This window comes from Barbus barbus (genome assembly GCF_936440315.1).
Source record: "Barbus barbus genome assembly, chromosome: 19".
In the NCBI taxonomy this organism is placed as follows: Eukaryota; Metazoa; Chordata; class Actinopteri; order Cypriniformes; family Cyprinidae; genus Barbus; species Barbus barbus.
Genome location: NC_136747.1, coordinates 11,599,265 through 11,624,241, shown reverse-complemented (window position 1 = coordinate 11,624,241; position 24,977 = coordinate 11,599,265). Strand labels below are relative to the sequence as shown.

General features: G+C 34.3%; 1 protein-coding gene across 2 annotated transcripts in view; it reads right to left on the bottom strand.

Annotated features, from left to right (window-relative positions):
* Positions 1-24,977, bottom strand: part of spire1a (spire-type actin nucleation factor 1a) — a 47,410-nt gene that overhangs the window by 13,391 nt on the left and 9,042 nt on the right. For both annotated transcript variants that reach the window (XM_079441072.1, XM_079441071.1), the window contains exons 3-4: positions 5,974-6,207; positions 2,669-2,794 (exon numbers count right to left, since the gene is read on the bottom strand). In XM_079441072.1, the coding sequence (XP_079297198.1) occupies positions 2,669-2,794; positions 5,974-6,207 (360 nt within the window). The remainder of the gene's footprint in view (positions 1-2,668; positions 2,795-5,973; positions 6,208-24,977) is intronic.

The following is a 24,977-nucleotide window of genomic DNA, read 5'->3' as shown; positions in this document are numbered from 1 at the left end:
TTTGGTGTTGGATATGTAAAATTACATAGATTGTCCTCAGTCTGGGGTCAAATAAGAAAAAGTCAATGTTGCTTTATCCATAGTGGTCTGGCTTGTGTGTAAATCGATTCACTCTCATGTGACAGACAGTCCCAGTAAGCATGCCAATATTAGGGCTTGATCAATATGCAGCTAATGCAGTCTTTAACTAGTCTGCACTACAGCCACACCCACTGATCCACTAGCAAAAGGTCATTTCCACACAGGGTTGAAGTTGGGACAACAGCATATATGATAGACACAAAGGTTATTTCACCTGCGCTGGTTAATTGACAAATTACAAAACGTGTTCAGTAAACATCAACCTTTAATATATTCCCATCTTGTTTGTTTTGAGTGGTTTGACATTCATAGCAAAATAAATAACATTTACCATCACAGGACAAATTAAATTGTGTATGATTAAATTAGGATTTTTTTTTCAGCATAGCCTTCGAATTATGTAAATCAGACTTATGGTCAGAACAATAATTCATTATTTTGCTGCCGCCTGGTTTGCTTATTAAATCCCTTTAGTGAGCTTGCAGTCTCCCGCAGAAGAACTCAAAGTGAAGCAGAGAGGTGTCCCCCCTCTATAGTTTAACCTGCCCTGACGTAGATTTAGCACGAATGAACAGACACACAAACAGAGCTAATAATAGCTGAACAGAAAGAGTCTGATCTCTCAAAGCAAACACAACCGTGCTGCATCACAAAGCACAAGCCAAAAAGGAATATTTTATTCATGCATAAGAAAAAAAAGAAACACACAGGAAAAAAACAAAAACAAAAAAAACTGTAGACTCTGAATCATCAGAGTGAGACTATTCTGTCAATCTGGCGAAGATCAAAAGAACCGCACAACTGATTCTGCCTTTTTTTCCCTGCCCCTTTTCACTCGCTCTCTGCACTCCTGTCCTCTGAAGCAGGGGTGATTACTTAATCCACATTCTGGAAAAGTGCTATGCTGCAGTGTTAGGTTCCAACCTTGACCAAACAAACCTGTCAGTAATATTCAACTGAGCAGTTGATCTAAGCTGCATCCTAATTGTCATACTTCCATTACTCGCAAGTAATATGTACTTCGCTAATGTTATTTCACACTTTTATTCTAAAATGTCTTAGAACAGACCTGTTCTAAGACCCATGACAGCTGCTCCTGTTTCACCCACCAACATGTGACCTCCACCCAGTGCCACTTGGTGCTGCAGGATTAGGTCTCCTTTTTGAAAGGAGGAGGAGCTACAGTATAGTAAGCAGGTTAATGCAAACTAATGCCTCTGAGAGAAAGAACACATTCAGTGGGATAAGGCTCATATTACATGGTGTTCGCATGCCACTTGATTACATGTTACAGTTTAAACAGCCACACTATGTACTAAAGAGGGCTAAACATGTCTGCCTGACTAGGCCGATCACAGAACAATCCCCTTAAAAACAGCTTCTTACAAAGCTTGTCAAGTTTAGGGTTACACAACTCATTCACAAATTTTTGATGAATTCTGATCAGGGACTGTTTTTTAAAAGCAGTAATAAAATAACACTGCAATATCTATATATAATAAATAATATATTATTAATTTCAAATGCAGATAATGTAGAAAAAACAGGTGTTTTGGACTGGTTGCTTTATATAAAAAAAATAAATATTTAATTAAAAATAATTAAAAATGTCTCTGGCACACTAAGCAGTTGATGCTGTTTAATAATGAAATGTCTTCAAGTATTAGCAGGTAAAGCTGTTCATAATTGACAACTGAAATGACAGAACGAATCTCTTTAAAAAAAAAAGTTTCTGCATGACTTGATGGGAACATTCAGTCTCTGTGTGGTGTTCATGACATGCATTCAATGGAAGGTATGAGGGCCATGTTATATGCAAATATTGTTTTTAAGAGTTAAAGAGTGATAGCATCTCAATCCTGCAGATGGTGCACATCATAACATTACCATGTCATAAGACGCAATAACACTTCATAATAACGTTTGTTAATAAATTATTGGAACACTTTTTGATAGTTATCCCAATATTACAGTAAGTGGCTCAACATACCAAGCTATAGTAAAGAACCTGGCATATTTAAGACTTTATTAATTTTTACAAATGACTTCAGTTAAGACAAGTGGAAAAAAATATACTGAAACGGATGCATTTTAGTACCTACATTTTGGAAAAAAAAAACCTTTTGAAAAGGCACACTACTGACACATTTGTGTACAAACATTATCATATATCCATACCTCAGAAAATATATATTGCTTAATTGTGTACTTGTGTAATTAGAGTGGACTATAGAAGGATCTAAAATCTCTTAAATGCTAAAGAGAGATAACAGATCATGTGAATGTCTAAGAATACTTAGAGTCCTGTAGGAAAAAAAAAACATAAGTACAAGATTTACAGTCTTAAAACCTGATGAAACAAGTGTATGACAATGTGTTGGGTAATAAAGCACTGGTTCAAATCCACCTCCACAGCTTTATGAGTCACTTGTGCTGTTAGCCCACTAACTCTATTCAAGCTAATAAACACAAACAGCGTCATGTTTACAGTACTGTACATGCATACAGCTGTTTAGATTTTTTTTACCCTGTCAATATCTTTGTAATATGCTGACTCTAAAGTTTTGTGTCATATGAGGGTCATTACCTCTTTGGCATTCTTGATCTTCTCCAGGAAGGTGCGTAGCTCCTTGGTCTCTGCGTACAGGGCTCGACATACGGCCTGGTAGTGGTTGGGAGCATCTGATGGGCTGGGAAGGTGAGACGTACACAGCTGGAGAAGAGAATACGGTGAGACGTACATCACAGCATTAAAGCCTAATTTTTTGTCAGCACAACCTTTTTGACCTAAAATATTATCAATTAACAATCAGTCATTACACACCTGCAGGTAACATATAGATGCTTCGGAGAAAAAGACAAAAAAAAACAAGGGCAAAAAACAAAAAAAAATCCTGCACACATTTATTGACAACGTTTCAGGCATATTCATCATGACCAATCACTGTGAAGCAATCACCCATGGGCATGAATGATGAAGCACTATTTAAAGTGATGTGATGTGTAATGTGATGTTTTTTATGTGATTTTTGTACACGAGAAAGTTAACGATGTATTCATTGGGTGTTATTAGTAACTGATGAGCCTTCGCAGTGATTGGTCATGATGTCATTTTAATGTCACATTTTTATGTTTGAATATGGCTGATGAAGATCATGAGACCAAAACATCAGTATATTATTGTTTTTGATACTTTTGCAAGTATTGGTAGAGTGTAGGATTTTCTTTTGTTTGTTTTTTTACCTAAAACATTATTAAATATTTTGATAAAATTATATTTATCTATGCCTTTAAGCACCCCCTCTGAGTCTGAGATTTTAAGTTAGTAAGCCTAATATATATATATATATATATATATATATTTAGAAATATTGAAAGCATTCTATTTTGATTGGTTTTATTTTAAAAAATATATTTATTTAAATGTTACCTTTGATTTAAGTAATTGTTACCTTTTCATCAACTCACAAACCCCAGTTTAGGAAACTCTGCATGAGGCTGCTTTCTTGTTTGGGCAACCATCATATGATCAAACATTATTGTCCCTTAGATTGAGAGCAAATCACAGAGGAAAGTGAATGTTCAATGTTAGTTCTTTCCCATTTGAATGTTGCTATAAATACACTGCACACAGAAATGCTCACAAACATTCCACTGCTTTGGTCCATTCATGAGCAAATTGGTTACAGTGTGACTACAAATCATTAGTAATTGTTCTGTTTGTCAACAAGTCTCTTTCCTAAAATAGTTGACTGTTTCAGAGGACAGAAGTGCATTTAAGGTCTCATCCAACTCTGTCTGATAAGTTAATCCTTGCATCTTTTATGCAGACTTTAAGAAAATCATCTTCCGAATCTAACAAGTTAACCCTGGCGTTACACATTATATTTTGGCACATAGCTGAGAGCCAAACCCCAAGTTAGCATGCCAGTCAGGTCAAAAACACAGGCCCATTTAAAGTTCAAATATAATAGTTTGAGCATGACACGCATTTTAAAATGCACAATTGTGCTGACCCAATACACATCCAACTGGCTTAATGACATTTTTCCCCACACCTTCCCTTGAGCTCTGCCCTGTTCAGGAATGTCTTACACAGCGTAGATTCACTGTCTCCGTGACGTGTTTTTCTGAGGAATCACAGTTAATGAGAATATGGTCTACGACGAGGGAAAGTGAATACAACTTGGAAAAAAAACCTGCTAGACCTGACAGGAGAGAGCTAAGAAGCAAAAATAGGCAAAAAATGAAAAACAATTTAAGGAGGATGCGCTAAAGGAAGTTAAAGAAACACTCCAGGAAGTCCTTTTATTTTCCCATTCCAAACGAATGGGCTGAGATAATGAAAGAGGCCTCAAAGGTAGTCCCCACTAGCTTCTGTTCTCATCCTCTTTATTTTTGTCAATCTCTCTCTGTCTAAATACAGAATTTAAAAGGTTTCACCAGGTTCAGCTTGGAGAAATCTAATGTCACGGTTCGTTTCCGCGCTCAACCTCATCACAAAATTCGGAGATTGAAAGGAAGGCATGAAAGGACAGACATTATCTAACAAGTCCTGAAATGGCCTTGTAGAATAGTGCAGAACATACTGTGAACCAAACTGAGTGTATGTTCCTCGTTTGTTTGTCATTTAACAGCTTCCATGGGTGTTTTCATGGTATTCCTTGTTAAGATTTAAATTCATGCTAATGTTAGTATCTGTGTGGTCTTAGTCTGGTCATAATCTTTCTTTCCACAGTTTGTAAAGAGCTTCTCCATTAGCGTATTGATAAATATGATTGTAATTTAAAATAACCGCTGCTGCTAAGTGTCCGAAGGCCTTTATGGAGTCTCAGGGTAATGCGTTACTGGAGTGGGCCTAAGGGAGCAGCATAATGAATAGCAGCTGAGAGAGTAACTCTCAGTAAATAACACTCGCTCCGATCTTAAGAGAGAGCAGATAAACCCAACTCAGGATCTGTGAAGAAGATCTTGCTTCCCAAGATTCTCAATTGTTCAATATTCGCACTATAATATATATTTTCATTTATTAAAATTTTAAATGAATTCATTAATATATTTCTTAATATGTGTGTGACTACGAATACAATTATTATTAATAAACTAATTAAATTTGATTACATTTCTATTTTAACATTTATTAAGTGTTTCAAATACTGGTCAAATTTTGATAAATAAAATAAAAAATTGTGCATTGTATCCCATAGAATGTATTATGCATTTAATAAACAAATAAATAATTGAATAAATATATAATTTTGATTAACAAATATTGATGTAAATTAATTAAGTAATTAATTTAAATACATTTATAAAAAATTTAAATTAAAAATATATTTTATTCAATTATAATGCATTTAAATTTTGACAGTTTGCATAAAATGTTAATAAAACATAGTATTTGTAAATTGTATCCCATACATTTTTGTATTATATAAATATATAATGTTGATTTAATTTAATGAGTACATTAATACATAAAAAGTTATATTGATAAAAATGTATTATTAATAAGTTCATTTAAATTAAATTACATTAATAAATTAATTAATTCAATTCATTGCCTTTAATTTAAAATTATTATTTAAAATTTTACAGTTTATTTTACAGTTAACTGAATCCTATACATTTTATTATGTAACTAATGAATAAATACATTTATGGGATATAACCTGAGGATGCTAAAAAGGATAAATTAAATAAAAACTAAATTTACCAAATATTCACTCAAAAACCACAACTGACAGGGCTATTGGTAGATTTAGTAACTGGCCAAATTGGCAACCACCACTTCTGTTAAATCGTACAGGCGATCACAGTTGTCGGCCAATGCCAATGACAAAATAGCCAATAATTGGCCTAGCCGATATATAACGCTCTATCAATACTTACGGAAATGATATCACGGTAGCCTCTGATATTGGAGACTTCTGTGGGTTCTTCCTCTCCCTCATCCTCTTCCTCTGTTGCCTCATATCCCTCATCAGGACAGTCGGTTTCTGTGTCTGCCATGTTGGTCATGAGGTCGATGAGTTGCTCCAGAGGAGGGCTGAGCTCTCTCTCCTCATGCTCCTTCAGGCCGTAATCCAAAGCCTTGTAGATCATTATACCCAGAGACTCTATGATCTGTAACACACACACACACACAATCACATTCATTAAGCAAGAATAAATAACCGTAAAGTCATGACATCAGAAGTAACACGTGCTATGACATAAACCTCTAGTTTACAACCCATATCATGAGCACCGATAAAAGGCATCAGAGATTAGCTCAAAAGAAAGAGAGAGTCAACAACCTCTTGGATAAGCCTCATTACAGTCTCATGACTCTCAGTGGCCTGCATGTTGTAATGGAGGGGGAATTCAGATGTTCAGATTTGACAAACACTGGATATTTGGCTCAAACAGGGCTTGAGGGCCAGTTTTGCATTTATGCCATTTGTTGTAAATGTTTTGTAAAAAGTATAAAAGAATTATATATTAATTCATTCACGTATTATTTATTTGAATGAAAATCGATAGATGAATTATTACTAATAAATTGTTTTATTATAATAATATTAATAATTTTGACATATATATATATATATATATAAAAATGTTGATAAAAATGTCAACGGCAAATAGCCTTGTGGGCAGCATGCCGCCGACGTATGGCGCTGTTGCACTACGGGCGTCCAGAGTTCGAATCCTGGTTCAAGGACCATTTTCGTTCTCACCCTCTTACCCCCACTCTCTCCCACTTCACTTTCTGTTATCTCTATACTGTCCTTAGGGCTGGGCGATTTTTCCGATTTTATAGATTAATTTGAATTTAATGTTTTGTCACGATTTTTTAGAAATCGAGGAATCGCGATTTTGAATAGAAATATTACCAAACGTTAGAATTACACTTTGACAATATGTCGGTCATAATAGTAAAGAGAAAAAACCCCCGATCCAACCGCATGTCGGCGCGTATGATTAAACGCTAACATGTGACGCGCTCTTATCGGTAGGCACAGTTCATACAGAATGCGCTTTTGTGTTGACAAAGATGCGATGTGGGCAGTGGAATAGGGAAAACATGCAAGAAGATGGGAGGGAACTTCTTTTTAACTTGAGCATTGCGTTTTTACAATGTCGTTTCATTCATGAGACGCTGCAAGAGATGCGAGGGCAACAGTCTCAACAGTCAATGTTTACTTAGAAAAAACTATGGAAAAGTGGCGCAATCGAATATAAAACCTGTAACTACTACTGTATGTCTGATATTTCATGTTTGCATCATGGTGACAGGCTGAAAGCTGCTGTTGTTTTTACAGAACATTTATAGTTAATAATAGTCTACTTGTGTTATACCTTAAGTCATTTTGAATTACCTTGACTTTTGAGATTTTTTTAAAGCATTTTCCTCATATTATTTCTGAACACATAACATGTATAAGACAAGTTTCTACAAGATATAGTTGTAGTTCATGCATCTTTTCTGCAAAGATATTTAACAAGTGATTAGTTTAAAATTTACATCATGTTGAAAACTTCATGTGTGGGTCATCTGTCAAATATTGTGAAAAAATTTTGATTTTAATATTTTGCCCAATCACCCAGCCCTAACTGTCCTATAATAATAAAAGCAAAAATGGCCCAAAATAAATCTTTAAAGAAAAATGTTGATAAAAACAGCAACAATTTCATTATCCCCTATCAATCCCCCTTTTCATTTTTTTTTTCATTATTTTTGTTGTAAATTTGTCTTAAAATTGTTAAACTAGTGTTAAAGTCATTTAATAATTTATATTAATATTTATTTAGATAAAACATTTCGGACACATTATATAAAAATCTATTAATGTAATATTATATGATATATTATTAAGTCAAGTCACATTTATTCAAACAATACAGACTGTTTCAAAGCAGCTTCACAGTAATACACAAGAAAATAATATTAATATTGCAAAGTTCTCCAGTTAGGAAACAAATATAATTTTAGCTGTAAAGCCCCAAGTATACTTAATTTTTGTACGTGTACGCTAGCGTTGTTGTTCTTCCGTCTCTTTAGTTTCATTTTCTACAGTGAAACAGCAGCACGGGTCGGTGTTGCCACCTTGAGGAACAACAGATTAGTGCAAAATAACTTCAATGTTCATGTGCAACCTGCGCGTACAAAGTACAAAAATCGCGTACTGTTCTAATGACGAACTTTGCTTTACGCTGTCCCTCATGTATGCATAAAAAGTGAAATGTACTTTGGACTTAAAGCAGCTCCAAAAAGAAAACAGAATCATTATGGAGCTCAATTTAGTTTAATGCTGATTTAATTTTGTTAACTGTGAACGTCGCTAAGTTCAGTAGTTATGAGGCAAACTCAGTTCAACTATTAAAGTAGCTCTACAGCAGACAATAGCATCAATATTCTATAAGTTCAATATTCTATAATATTCAATAAGTGCAAAATTCACAAATTATGAAACAAGCTTAATTCAGCTATAAACAGCTCTACAGAAGGCAATAGAGGCGTCAGCTTGAGTCAGTTTAGCGTTGATTCATTTTAGTTCAATAACAGTGTCGATGTTGCAGCGTTCATCAATTAATGTTAAATAAATTATTTACAATAACAAATGTTGTGACACATTATAGGCTATGTAAACTTTCTAAAAATAGCAGCAATGTTTAGTTTAAGCCTCAGGACCAGTGAAAACGAGTATCTTTCAGTGCATCACATTTCCAGATAAATATGAACCCGTGCAGTATGCTGACATTTCCCACCGTGTGCCTGACTGTTTCTGTGAACAAAGATGCTTTATGTTATCATATGAGCCATCAAGGAGTTGATTGACTGGCCTAGTGTTGTTTTGTACCAGTTCAATTCAATCATGTCAGAGTAAGTTCAGGCAGCAGGAATGGATGCACTCGTGAAAATCAGCCTGGGAATCATCACAACTTGTGCTCACATCAGGAGACTGACATGACCCGGCAGCCAACGAGCGATCAATTAAAGCATACAATTGAGCTGCGAGAACAGTTCATGCAGAGCAAATTACATTACGCAATTACTAAAAGAGTGGTAAAACTAACTATTTTTTCATGCAAAAGTATGGCAAACATCCCAAAACCACAAAAAGAAGATCGGAACTAGATCAATTAAGGAGAATTATACAGAGAATCTATTTACAGATTTATCTTCAACCCTTTGTTAATAAACTACAACTAGACTCAAACATAGTACAGAGAATTATTTATGTTTTCAAAGGAGGTTATGCAAAACGAGAAGATAAAATCCAGCGTAATCGTTATGTAAGCGAGTGCTCAAACAGATGAGGCTTCGCTACTGGGCATCATGTCTCCGAAACATTTCTCCACTTCCACCGATCCGATCTCTGTATCAATATTGATACTTTTCCAGGTGTGGATCTCCAGTAGTTCATACCTGCTGCTAATGACATGCTGTGTTCTAGACTTTAATACTTCTCATGATTTTTCAAATATTATAAGTGTCCTGCTCTTATGTAATCTAATCCTCTGTGTAATACACTGCACTAGAGCTCAGCTACCAGCAAGTATAACCTGCGTGGGGTTGTAAACACAGAAAGGGCCCTAAACAGTGTGTAGAAGGATTCATTCATTACTTGCAGACTTGTTTTTCGTTGTTTAATAACACTTTAGACACTAGGAGTGGGCAGTATGAAAAATATCTCATGTCATATGAGTAATTTTATAAATCACCATAATGTTATCCAATAACAGTTTATTAAAATTCTGGCCAATACAGATAAGATGTGAAAAAAAATCTGTAAAATTTATGGTAAAAAAATGGCAGCTGTGGTTGCCAGAATTTGAACTAAAAATATTATTGACTGTAAATTATATGTTCCTTTTCCACTTCCAAAAACAGTAAAATTACATGAAATATACAATACAGTTTTTCACCGTATATAGTAGGGGAGCTTACAGTTAACCATTTAACAGGTTTTTACTGTACCATTTTTACAGTCTTTTACCGTTAAATTCATGGTCATTTTTTACTAATTAATATATATATATATATTTATTTATTTATTTATTTTATTTTTTTTTCTTCACTTTAAATTTAGCAACTAATTGAAATATTAAAATATACAACTAATTAAAATATTTTTTTACCTAAAGTAACGAAAATGTTTTTTATGGATTTAGTTTTTGTAATTCTTACATTAACCAAGCATGCACAATTACATATAAATAATATTATTTAATATTTATAATTAAATAATATTAATTCTGTGAAAACTCAATATCATCTGATATGAATCAATTAAAAAATTACTATAAAACTGATTTTTTTTTAGGGCACGTCATTACTCCATTTCTTTGTTGCTCTCACGTGTAAATAACATGTTCCTGCCTTCAGAACAACCTGTCAATGATGTCCTTTTATTCTGGCTTTTCCAGGTGTGGTCAACACAAACAAAACATCAAACATCCACCTCAGTTACACATCTAGGAGAGGCAGAGCTTTTACATAATATAAGGACGCAATAAAGAGGAAGTCGGGAGGACGAGAACGCTGTATGATGATGCAGATGCAATGACAGCTCATCATCTGTTAAATAATGAAAATGTTGTTTGCCACACGTCAGTAACTAACAGCCCCAAAGCTAAACGTAATTGTTTGGCCTTTGTAGAGCTGCCCAAGTGCCCATGCTGAAAAAGCAACACAGTATTTATTTTATGTATTGTTTTATTTTATATTTAATATTTTAAATTACAGATGCAACTTGTTTTAGCAAATTTACAAAAGCAGAAGTACTTTTTCCTGCAGTATTGCGTGCTTGAGGTACTGTACCCTTACGTTTGTCCGCATGTAATTCAGAGGCAGTGGAAGGTGTGACTGTGAGAACAGAGAAAACAAGATCCTCCTGAAACAGTGAAGAAACACAAGAATATTCTCTCTGCAGTTTCTCTCCAGGCTTGTGACTCAGAAGGAGTGAGTGTGAGAGAGCGCAGTGATGCTGGAGGAAAACTGCAGGAGAGACACACTAACACACACAGGACTAAATCCAGTCAGAAGCACATGACTTCAACTAGACGTGCAGGATATGATTTGTGAGCTGATCAGCTCATAAATCATCATCATCGTCTATCTTCTGATAGCAGAGACCATTTGCTTTATTGGCTAAAATGTATATCAAATAGAAAAATCTCAAATCTCCCTGAGTATATGTTGACACTGATGATGCCATTGCCTTCCTCTGTCTCACACTATGCAAAACAATGAAGACACAGGCTAGTCTTCGTTCAGCCCAGTTCACATGACATCATTGCAGCGAGGCACATCCCAAGTTTGTTAAGCTTTTCTCAAGGCCTGATTTGAGGATGTACAACTTTCATAACTAAAAATCTGTCTTGAATTGTTATACTTTTGTGCATGTATAATTGTGACGATTTCTTTTAAATAACAGAGATACCATTAGCTAGTTTTATGAAGTGCCTCTGCCCAATAATTATAAGTAGTTTAATTAAAAAAATTATTTTACTAATTTAAAGTAAAGGCAGTAATAATAAATGGTGACTTTCGCACATACATTGATTTTTTACAATAATTTTAGATGCATTTTTTAAAATTTCAAGAAAAACTGAATAATAAATTTATAAATAAATTAAAAAATATATAATATTAATATATAATATTAGTATTTTATTTTATTGTTAATTATTATTATTACAATTTGTATATTATATAACAACAACAACAATAATAATAACAACACTATCATAATTTACTATAATAATAATAATATTAATATTATTATATATGGGTCAATGACGTGACGCTAATTTTTTTTTTGTGTCCATATGGTTTAATTAAATTTAAAAGGGTTAAAATTTCAAAATAAATGTGAAAATTAATTGCATACATTCTCTTTTTTGTGGACCAAGTCTAAAATTTCTGGTTTTAATTAATTCTGAGAGAATATTTGGGGGATTATTACAAAAATTTCAATGTGGTGTAACCGTGAAAACCTTGTACCAAAAAATGTATCTTGTTTAAAAACGGTGAAAACACCAGATCAGCTAGTTTGGCATAATCGTACATTAGTACCATTTAATAGTAATTAAAAGTAAATGGAGCACCATTGTTCTGAAAATTATAATTAATTTGGGGAATTATGGGTCAAATTCCTTGAGTGTCAAGGTGGTGCAACCACCATTCAAGGAGCCATTTTGTTAAAGGGATACTCCACCCCAAAATGCAAATTGTGTCATTAATCACTTACCCCCATGTTGTTCCAAACCCGTAAAAGCTTTGTTCGTCCTCGGAACACAATTTAAGATATTTTGGATGAAAACCGGGAGGCTTGTGGCTGTCCCATTGACTGCCAATTAAATTACACTGTCAAGGCACAGAATATCACTAGTTTATGAGGCGGATTAAAGATGTAATATAAACTAACCTACTATTTTAAAATATTTTAAAATGTTCAATGTTATATTTTTTGAGAAAATGGTTCTTTATCTACAACTTTATTATTAAGGCTCTGTAAGGCTCTGTAGTGTTTTTGAAATGTTTAGGCTAGCTTTAATGCATATTTCTATTCCATTCACAACATTTTAAAGGGACAGTTCACCCAAGAATGAAAATTACCACCTGATTTACTCATCTTCAAGCCATCCAAGGTGCATATGACTTTCTTCTTTCAGACATCGAATACAATCAGCATTATCTTAAAAAAATGTCCTGGCTCTTCCAACCATTATAATGGCAGTGAATGGGTGATATTCAATAGTCCAATAGAAGTCCAATAACCTGCATCCCTTCATCATAAAAAAGTGCTCTAGACAGCTCTGGGGGTTAATAAAGGCCTCCTGAAGCAAATCAATGTGCTTTTGTGAGCAAAATATCCATATTTAAAACTTTATAAACCATAATTTCTACACCGGAAAATTTATGGGAAAAAACTGGCAGCTGTGGTTGCCAGAATTTTACCGTAAATATATGGTAGCAATGTTTTAAGGTTTACGGATTTAACTTCAATTACAATTTAATTTACAATTACTAAAATTAAAATTTACAATTAAAAAAACGTATATGTAATGTTACTATTCCAGCCTACTGAAGTATCTGATCTGTTTTGATAACCATCAAAATCAGGTGTTGATGAGAAAGTCACATGACAAACCAAAGCTCACCACAAGCAGATTTTCCACAAGCTGAGAAGGATAATACTAATATATATAGATATATATAGAAGGTGCACAATGTCATTCACACAAACACTAAACACCATCATGGTGACACTCATAACTGAAATATACAATAAACATTAATTTAACAACATTAAATGTAACAAACAACCATAATATACATCACTGATAAGAAAAAACTAAGAAGAAACAGTTATTTCAAAGAAAAAACATCAAATTTGAAATGCAATGCAGGGAATTTTGGGAACGGCAATTTACGGGTTTTCCATGTAAATTATACAGTCTTTTTCACTTCCAAAAACACTATTTTACCTTAAAATTGTCTGAAATGTCTATTAGAGTTTTTTACCGAATTTAGTAGGGGAACTTACCGTTAACTATTTAACAGGTTTTTACTGTAGTATTTTCACAGTTTATCATTAAAATCACTGTAATTTGTTTTACAGTGTAGCTTCCGCTAACTGCCGTACGCGAGTTCACGAGAGTGGCATTCAAGCAGATGACGCAGGATGTAAGTGTAGCATAAGCTCTGGTGAGAAGTGATGAACATGGAATCGTAGAGGAGAGAGCAAAACAAAACACTGGTCACGAATTAGTACTAAATGAGAATTTGTAAAGAAAAATGTCGAAGGATTTCGATATAAGCCAAGAGATTGGTTTTCCTTTGCTGTAAACAAAACTTGGTTCTTGTGAGACTAGCATATTCTCACCAGTGCTTACACTACGTCTACATCCTACATCATCCGCTGGAATGCCACTCTCTCATGAATGCAAGTACAACAGATAGCAGAAGCTACTACGATTTATAAAGTTTTAAATATGGATATTTTTCTTACAAAAGCGCATTGATTCGCTTCAGGAGGCCTTTATTCAGTGATATAAATGTTAACGAATATTAGTTTACATATGTAAAATACAATTCATTAAATTTCTGACATTTTATAATTAATATGATATAACAGAGCCCCTTTTTCCCAAATAGATGCCACATTACACTACGAAATTATTATACGAGACATGAGTTCACTGTACATCACTGATGATTTCTTGTCAGATATGTTTCTTAACTGTAATTACAATATGAGACATGAGTTCACTGTTCATCACTCTGATGATTTCTTGTCACGTTGTTTCTTAACTGTAATTACAATATGAGACATGAGTTCACTGTTCATCACTCTGATGATTTCTTGTCAGATATGTTTCTTAACTGCAATTACAATGAGACATGAGTTCACCTTTCATCACTATGATAATTTCGTGTTGGCAGATTTTGTTTTTTAGCACTGATAAAAAACAAACGCTTGAGCTGAACTTGTTAACAGTCATGCTTGATTTTCAGTGTCAATTTCTTCAACAAACAATGTCCTTTGGCTGTAGAAGCAACATGGTCAGGTGGTGTAACTGTTTTGTGTCAATTGGCGTAACCAGTATTTTTCATAAAAATATAATTATATACAGGAAAATTAATGTGGAATAAAATGTAATAATCTAGTTTAGTATAATAAGGTTTTTTTTTTTTACCATTTTTTATATAATTTGTCAAAGATTATTTGCATTTAGAGATAACTAATAAAATCTATTTTTGTGTGATATTTTAAAATGAAGTATTTATTTCTATGAGTAAGCTTACACGCCATCTAGGTGGATAAAATATTTAATATTTCTCATTCTTTGGTGGTTACACCATTTGACATTTTCATGTACATTCAGTCTTAACTTTTTTAAAAAAAAGTGTCATTTTTAACTACATAAAATCAACAAACACACTGTGTACATTTTAAAATACCTGATGCATGCTTTTAAAAAAATATTTTAGAATTTCTCATCTTGCCAACCCCTTTTTGTCTTATTTATTTACTTTATTATTTATTTTATTATTTATATATATATATATGCACGGATATTATGCACGGATATTATGCACGGATATTATTTGTTGATTTCAGCTCAGCATTCAACACCGTCATTCCCTCCAAGCTGACCACTAAACTTGGAGACTTGGGTGTTAACACCTCCCTTTGCAGCTGGATTATGGACTTTCTGACCAACAGACCTCAGCATGTTAGGTCAGGCCTCACCTGTTCCACCACCATCACACTCAACACCGGCGTACCACAGGGCTGTGTGCTGAGCCCATTTCTCTACTCCCTCTACACCCATGACTGCAGGCCTGTGCATGGATCCAACTCCATCATCAAGTTTGCTGACGACACCACAGTGATTGGCCTCATCAGAGACAACGATGAGACTGCCTACAGGGAGGAGGTACAGAACCTGGCTGCATGGTGTGCTGACAATAGCCTGCTCCTCAACACCATCAAGACAAAGGAACTCATTGTGGACTTCAGGAAGAAGAAAAGTGGAACGCATGACCCCATCCACATTAATGGGATGGTTGTTGAACGTGTCTCCAGCTTCAAGTTCCTGGGAACCCACATCTCGGAGGACCTGACGTGGACCACCAACACATCCAGCCTAGTCAAGAAGGCTCACCAACGCCTCTTCTTCCTTAGGACACTGAAGAAGAACCACCTGTCTCCAATCATCCAGCGGAACTTCTACCGGTGTGCAATTGAAAGCATCCTGACCAACTGCATCACAGTCTGGTATGGGAACTGCTCAGCTGCTGACCGCAAGGCACTACAGAGGGTGGTGAAAACCGCCCAACGCATCACAGGGACACCACTCCCTGCCATTGAGGACGTCCAGAGAAAACGCTGTTTACGTCGAGCTCGCGGCATTCTTAAGGACTCCTCTCACCCTGACCATAGACTGTTTAACTTACTGCCCTCTGGGAGGCGCTTCAGGAGCCTCCGAACAAGGACAAGCAGACTCAGGAACAGCTTTTTCCCTACAGCTGTTTCCCTACTAAACTCTGCCCAATGATACCCCCCCCCCCTCACACACCACTACAAACTCTTCACCCCTCCCCATCATTAAATTGATTAAAAAAACAAAACAAAAAAACAACCAATCTACACTGAGTACTATGTACTGTAAATTTTTATTTCTATGCACTTTCAATGTTCATTGCACTAGTGTTTATATATCTTAATTTATAGCTTATTCATATCCATTTGTAATTATTTTCATAGTTTTTGCTCATAGTGTACATACATTTACTGCACAACCCATCTGTATAGTATGTTCATATCACCCATCTGTATATCATACTGATAGTGTTTAAAAACTTGTAAATTATGTCCATAGTACTACTGCCTTATCTGTATATTTCTGTACATATGTAACATATTGTAGGCACTGTATATCCTGTACCTCTGCTTATTGCACTTCTGGTTAGATGCTAACTGCATTTCGTTGCCCTGTACCTTACATGTGCAATGACAATAAAGTTGAATCTAATCTAATATATATATATATATATATTTTTTTTTTTTTTTTTTTTTTTTTAGGGGTGTGTGATATTGAAAAAAATTCTCAATTTTATTTTTTTTTTTTCGATAACTAGACTATTTTGCAGAATTTGTTATTATGCTGATATCTGACTACCGTGGACCGCTGCAGTTTTTGATATTCTTCATATTCTGTGTGGTCAGTTCACATCAGTGATTAATTAATCTTTTCATTTAATTAATCTTTTCATCAATTAGTTTAAATTGATTTTTACCTTTAATAAAGCATTTTTTTTCTAAAAGTGTACATCTTTTGAGTCAAATTGTTACATTTAATCAGTCAGTTAAGATAATACACATTTAGGCTGTTACCAACCAAATGAAACCAGTATCATCAAAATTAATCTTTGCAGAAGTTGCATCTGAAGTGGCATTTAGATGTATTTACACACCATTTAATGCAACTCAGAGGGACATGGAGTGCTTTAACCAGTTACAAATGCATAATTTTTGGACCTTTTAAACATAAAACATTGAATACTGATATTTAAAATTATTTTAAAAATGAAAATAGACTTTAAATGTGAAATTAAAACCGCCTGTAGGTGGCAGAAAGTCACTGGGAGTCATTGCGACTGAACCGAATCATTTAACGGTTGATTCATTCAGGAACGAAGCACCTTTATGTTGCTCAGAGACGCAAAACAGTGCTGTAGCTGTTTGGAATTATTTTTTGTCGGCGAAATGGAGCAAAAACAGGCAATATGGTGTTTAAAGCGTAAGTCTCTTAATATTAACTGATTGTTTATTGAACTGTTGTATAAAATCAATATCACATTTGTAATCATGTTTATTTTTGAAAAAAAAAAACAGCACTCTTCGTGTGATTTTAACTACATGAAATGTAAATTTTCTGCACCCATATCTTGAATTTTGCAATCGTTCTTAATGCATTTTAATAGACTGAATCATGCAGTGAAAGAACACTCTAAATGCGCACGTGCACTGTTTAACCCGCTTCATCACATAGGCTAATGTATGCGTGCACTCCATTGGTATTTTGTTTGGTTTTTGCAAACTACTCGATATTGTCGATATTGGCACATCGTTAAAACAACAATTACGATATTAATCGCAGACGATATATAATCGCACACCCCTAATATATATATATACACACACACACACCCACACAAATAATACACACACACACATTAAAATAATATTTATTTTATAAAACCAATCATACAAATAATATTACTAATTAATATTTTATTTAGATTATGTTATCATCAATTGTAATTATTAATATTAAGCATTTTTGGTTAAATTTGTATATAACAATAATAAAAACAGTTATCATTATTTACTATCATAAAATAATAGATTATTATTATTATTATTATTATTATTATTATTATATACAAATAATATATTATCATAAGAAATAAAAAATGAATAAAAAGATCATAATAATCAGTATATCTTGGTTTTTTTTTCCTTCCGATATTTTATTATTTGTATATACCAATTAGTAAACCTATTGGAATAAAGCAGTGATTCTGTCTCATTGATTACAGAACTGATAGTCTATAAAGAGCAAGAGCCAAACCAGCTAATAACAGCCTAATTCAGACAGTTATTTACATCCACACAGACTTTTCAGTCTCATTTCAGAGAAAATCAAGACACCTAACAACATCTTGACTCTAACAAGAGCTGTCTGTCCATCAGACACACACGGTTGGGTATGGCTCTGCTTCCTCTATTGAGTTAGCATGCCAGTGCCTTTACACAGATGTAGGCAGCAGTCAGCTGTCCGCTGAAGCATCGGCATGTGGCTCAGCACACACACACACACAAGCACATGATGCATGAATGAATGTGTGCACAACCGCATACATAAGAGGCAATGTGTATCTGTAACCACTTAACAAGGTGCCACAACATACCAGGATATTCCCAAGACTTTTATCTTAACATTACAGAAACATTAGCTGTGCCAAATCGTCCAGGGAAGCATAATCAATAGCACAGCCTGTACTGAGTCCAATCACATTATCGAAAAGGGAGGGTATGTTTCCGGATTATTTATTAATAGATGACTGACCCTGTTAAGATGGACCGTCTAAAACACAGTGCAGATGAGACAAGATGAGGCAGGCTCTTCATCACTGTTCATTCACACCACTTATGTCTGTCTGTTCACTAGGGGGTTATTGCACTAATCATCAGAGTGCACACTGGGAAGAAATTAACATCAAAACACGAGACGAATTTCTTATGAAGACCAAAATCATTCATTAGTTGCAACCTCAGACTCATGCTATTGATTAAGGCATTAAGCAGCAGGCAAACTTGATATCCTTGATGTTTCTGATTACTTTGCATTATTGTCATCAAAAATATAGATCTATTGATACACATCAATTCTGAATAGTTAAAAAAGTACTAATAATACTTTAATACTCAATTTCGGCAGTATCAATACAAGTGCAGTTCATGATCTGGTGTTTTCAGAGCGGCTCAGTTCACTGTGAATGTAGCCGAGTAAAACCATCTCTGCATGTGCTATGAATTTAACATAAGCACCAGGTGCATTTTATTTTCACTGCATAATTTACAACATTTTGAGGACAGGTTAATACAGCATTTCACTAGATTTGCAATAAGCATTTGTAAACCTTTTATCAGAAACATCTTCCAAAATAAGTTTAACTTTGGTAAGTGAATAAATTATATAAGTATTGTAATTTTATTTCTGTAAACTAAAATATTAATAATACACTTATGTAATATTAATCTACTTTATAATGCAGTTGTATTACAGTAGTAGTATATTTCTTATAATAATAATAATAATAATTACTATTATTATTAAAAAGTCGTTTTAATAATTTACAATTTTTACATTTAAAATATTTTCCATATACACATTTGCAAATAAATTTATTTTGCATTTATGTATTTCTCACAGTTGTAAGAAAAAGGCAAAAACATGTAAACAAAATGTAATAATAATAATAAATACATTTTATATATTATATAATCCCACTCAGAGCTATTAGCCCAGAGGAATCTCAGAGTTTCAGTTGATAAGAAAGTACTCTGAATATTAGATATTGGCCCTTAATGTTGTGACAATTTTCCCTGTTATAGTGAATTAAATATTGTTATTTTCAAGGTATTGTAACAAGTTAAACATTTCTGTATCATCACAAACCCTGCTTAAAGGGATAGTTCACCCAACAAAAAATAAATAAAATTATGTCATGATTTACTCTCACCACTAACCTAAGTATAAAAAAAATGAAAAAAAAAATGAATGAAATGAAATTAAATACTATGGAAGTTTATGACTACCACAATTCTTCTAAATATGTTCTTTGTTCAACAGAAGAAAGAAATTCATACAGGTTTGGAACAAAATGAGCGCGAGTAAAAGATGAGAAAAAATTTCATTCAACATGGCAGATGTTCTCTTTTTCTTTCTTGGCCTAAAAAAAAAAACTGACCACTCAGTCTGCGAGATGGAACATCCCAAAAGACTCCGAAACATTCAAAAGTGTTTCCATAGCAACATTCCATTAATAGTTATTCATTCACCAGGTGGGTTTCCAGCACTACCAAGAATAAACTACATAAACACTGGTAAACCTCTAATAATCTAAGCAAACATTCCCATCTGAACAGTTAAATCTGAGCAGTCTGTGTGGGTTTGAGTCCCTCTGAAGGGGGGACTCAATAAAGAGATCAGTGATGGTGGAGGGAAAGACGTTACTCATGTGGAACTGAGCTGACAGGAGGGAACCAAAACATCCTGCCACTTCTTACACACATAACATTGCAGCTCTATGACAAAGAATATGAACACGCCTGGTTTGACCTCCCACCTCAACTAGTTCAACTGACTTTAGAGTGATATTTCATCCAACTCAAGTCAATACGTCCAAATTCACATTATGATGCAGTTGTTTTCCTTTCTCCCGAGCTCTATTCGTCTCCCACACTACACAAAACAATGAAGACACAGGCTACTGTTCTCGGAGCGCTTCTCACATGACATCACTGCTCCGAGGCAAAGTGTCTTCACCATTTTCCCAGCATCATATGAAGATGAGCCACTGGAGATGACCAGAACAATGCCATTCTTCTCTATTTTACACAACCGCATCATGTTGAGATTTGAGAATAAACTCAGGGCTAAATTTCTGACTATGCATGTGGAGCACATGCTTCAAGACCGCAGACACCCAGAGGTCCCAACCACACCTCGATAAACTTACAGTACATAGTTGCTTCACAATCACATGAATGTAGTTGGGGGGGGGAATGACGTTGTACCCAAGGGTCCTATGGCCTTTTGTTCCAGCCCTGGATAAACTATATGAACAAGGTGAGAAATTAACACTCACCACCAACCAAATGTGGGAACTTTGTAATGTTGGACATTCCCATTCATTAGACCTTGTTTTGCCCATATATACATTTTTTTCTCATTTCAATTGCAAAAATAAAATGGCTATTAAAAAAATATGGTAATATGATAATATTGTGATTTTAATCATGTAAACCTGAAATAGTTTGAAAAATCTGTTTTTATATATTTTGCTTTTTACATAACTTTTCTAAAAATTACAGATAATCAAGTAAACCTAAATTGCTTCAGTCAAGTAAGTGCTCATCTTGAAATATTACTACTAACAATGTATAAGTTGTTTGTGCGTTTGTTTTAGAAAAATCTGTAAAAATATTAATCAGATGACAGAAGGCATGTAGCAGTTTGTTTTGATCATGTTGATAATTTAGAAGCCTTTGCTATTTTCATATGAAATATGATAAAGTAGTCTTTATAGGGTTAAACATTTTGCAATATGCTGGATTTTGTGTAGCTCACTGTAAATGACCTCAAAAGAGCTGATTTAATGCCATACTTGGTTAAGGCTAACACTATCTTTGAATGGTGGTGTGCGAGGGGAATCCTCATTTTCATGATCTTTCAGAGTATTTTATTATTTTCATACGACGTTCCTGGCAAATCCCATCAGTCATATCCACATTCTTCATTCCTTCCTTCTTAAAAAATCCAAAATATAAGTTTGATTTAATGTTTACCTTTCTGATTTCTATCTCCAATGCTTTCATGATTTTTTTTACCAGCTTCCTGGGCAAAAAAGTAGATTTCACACACTGTATAAGAACACAATCTGCATTTAAGGGGCATGTAAGAACTGTTTCCCAGGAACATTTGGATCATGAAGTACAGACATCCACTGAGCGCTAGACTGGCACAGAGATGACCCGCTGAAAGCACAAGAACGGAGTACAAAAAAAACACTATGAGAAAGTGAATGAAAGAGAAAAAGTGAACGGTTACATAATGATCTGGGCTTCATCCAGAGCCCTACAGCAAGGTGGACATTTGCTTCCGTCAGACGAACACTGTGACTCACTGCCCCGTACAGAGACTGACAGGGGGACGCCTTGTGCTACTGTTCAAACATAGGAAAAATCATACTCCCTTACCTCTCTATAACCTCACTCAAGCATCTAAGGTGGAAACGGATGGGTAATCCATTCAGGGATGCTAAGAAACACTGCATTGTGTTCTGTCATGTTGTGCAAAAACGAGCAATGTATCACTGTACTATAACCTATAAACTTCAATTTTTCACTACTTTCTTGCACATAGTGTAAATCTTACAGTTTCCTTAAAATAGCTAATAGCTTAAAATTGTTATAAAACAGTGCTTTAACCCTTTAAAAAATTGTATTTAAAAAGTATTCACAACATACACTACTGTTCAAAAGTTTGAGCTCAGCAATTTTGTAATGTAGAAAATTTTAAAATATATTAAAATTAGGACCGCCAACGTGATTAATCGCAATTAATCGCATCCAAAATAAAAGTTTGTGTTTACATAATATATGGGTGTGTACTGTGTATACTTATATGTATATATAGATACACACACATACATTAAGAAATATATCTATAAAAATATAACTTTTATTTTGGATGCGATTAATCGTGATTGTTCGATTTGACAGCCCTAATTAAAATAGAAAACAGCTATTTTAAATTGCAATAATATTTCTCAATATTGCTGCTTAGAATTGATGATCAAATAAATGCAGCCTTCTTTCTTACTGCCCCCAAACTTTTTTGATACCGTTATGTAGGCCTAGCTGCTATCACACTCATCAAGACAGAGAGAAAGACAGCAATGAAGAAAAAGCAAGTAAAGATGTCAAATCCAGAACCCCGGTGAGCTCAAAGCAGCAGACTCAATCTAACAGACGATCTGTGTGAGGGGGCCGGAGACGATGTTTCATCAGAAACCTAAAACCATTAGTCTCACTCTGCTGTTCACGGCCCTTGGAAGTCCTCTGGGAAAGGATGTGGTAACTTTATGAGGTTGACTCATGGCCAACCCAGCATAAATCTCATCAACTTCTCTCAGACAAAGCCATTCAGCAGTTTAGTTAACCACTCAGTGACAGAAGCCAGAGAAACAACAGGTTAGGGATGCACAAATCTAATAATGAATTGCCAAACCACTCCAGATGTGCTTCTTAGGGATATTTATCAGTGTTTGTTTGTTACATTTTAGTCATTTGCATGCTACACAATCTCAGAGGCTCTACAAGACAGGAGCCATTAATAACCCTAGGTGCACATGCATGGTTGGTTTATGACTGATTAGCCAAACATTGATAAATCAGTTCTTGGTTTGATTTATAACATTTATTTCACAGTGGATGGAATGATAATATTTAAAAAGGATGTCAGGCCGAAGTTCAAGAAATGTGAAGAATAAAACTGATTCTACACTGACTTCACACATCTTACATCACACACTCAAGTGATCTTCCTCAGCTGACTACAAAGCATGGCGTTATGCAAATATTTAGGGCTGTCACGGTTATGAAGCTTTGGCTGACAAGTAACTGCAATTAATGCTATAATTATTTTGTTCATATTAGTAATAGAGCATGCTTAAATATGCAAGAATTTCACACTGAATTAGGAAACATGTAAACAAAATTCATGATCATTTCCAATAGTATTATGATAAATTTATTTTATTACATCATGTAAAATGCTAATTATATTACGTTATATTTTCAATACTACAAAAAATAATAATAATTAGATTTTTAAAAATTAAATAATTATGATTAACAATATTTGTATTATCATCACCATACAGTAATGACAAAAATAAAACAGTTTTTCTTCACTTTCACATGGCTTTTTATGATGCTTTATTAATTAAATTAAACCACACTACACCGAAAAAAAAAAAAACCGGTGAAGAAACAATTTTCATATAGAAATGGCTTGTAAATTTCACAAATACAAAGAACCATCAAGTAACGCATTATATTAAAAATGACATTTTGAAGTAGAAAAACTGAAATAGTATTTTCTTGTAAACCATACTCCAATAATCTTTGTGTACAACACTGAAACGAACACACATAAAAAAATATAGTGTGTACTTCAATACTGACTTAAAATTATTCCCTCAAATATTCACGATTATATCAAATAATAATACATCAGGCGATTGTGTAATAATCATGACAGACCTAGATACATGGGTCAAGATCATGTCTGGCTAGAGATCAGAGTCTTCATGTCTTGTTCTTAAACTGTAAACCAGCTGAAATTCAGAGAATAAGAGAACATGTAATTTGAGGTTTATTACGTGACTAAAAAGTAATGGTTGTGCGTAAATTGGCACCAAATGCGAACAGGAAAATTAAGGTTGTGCGTCAAGGCTGTGTGTGACCAGGCCAAAGTACTCACAAATTCTCTCTCATCCTTACACACAAACACACTCACACCGTCAGCTGAGGAAGGAAAGTTATGCAGCGAGGTGAAAGAAACAGGCTTTGTGCAGTGATAAAGAAAACCTCCAGGGGTTAAATCACGAGAGCATCAAGCACACAGCTAACAAACAAGTTCTCCAACCCCACACTACAAAATAATGAGAAAGCGAAAGCGAGATGAGGAGTATTTCAAACATGGATTGTTAAAAAACATCAGTCACTGAAGGGGAAGTTGTACTGGGAATTTACAAGAGTCTCGACAGGTGTTTTACAGACCTCCAGCATTCCTACTCCTCAGCCAAAGCTGGTCTAACAGCAGCCTCTCCCTTGAGAGCAGAACCACAGACAGGTAGTATGACCTGTAGCTCAAAGAAACTCTCATTAAGAAGTCTGATAATCCCACTTTAGCCACTGAACTGGTTCTTGGGCCTAATTCTCTTTGACTGTGCACCTTGAGGGAGGAAACACAGTGATACTCACGATTTTTCATTAAACTGTTATGCCTATGGATCAAAGTTTGTATCTTTCATC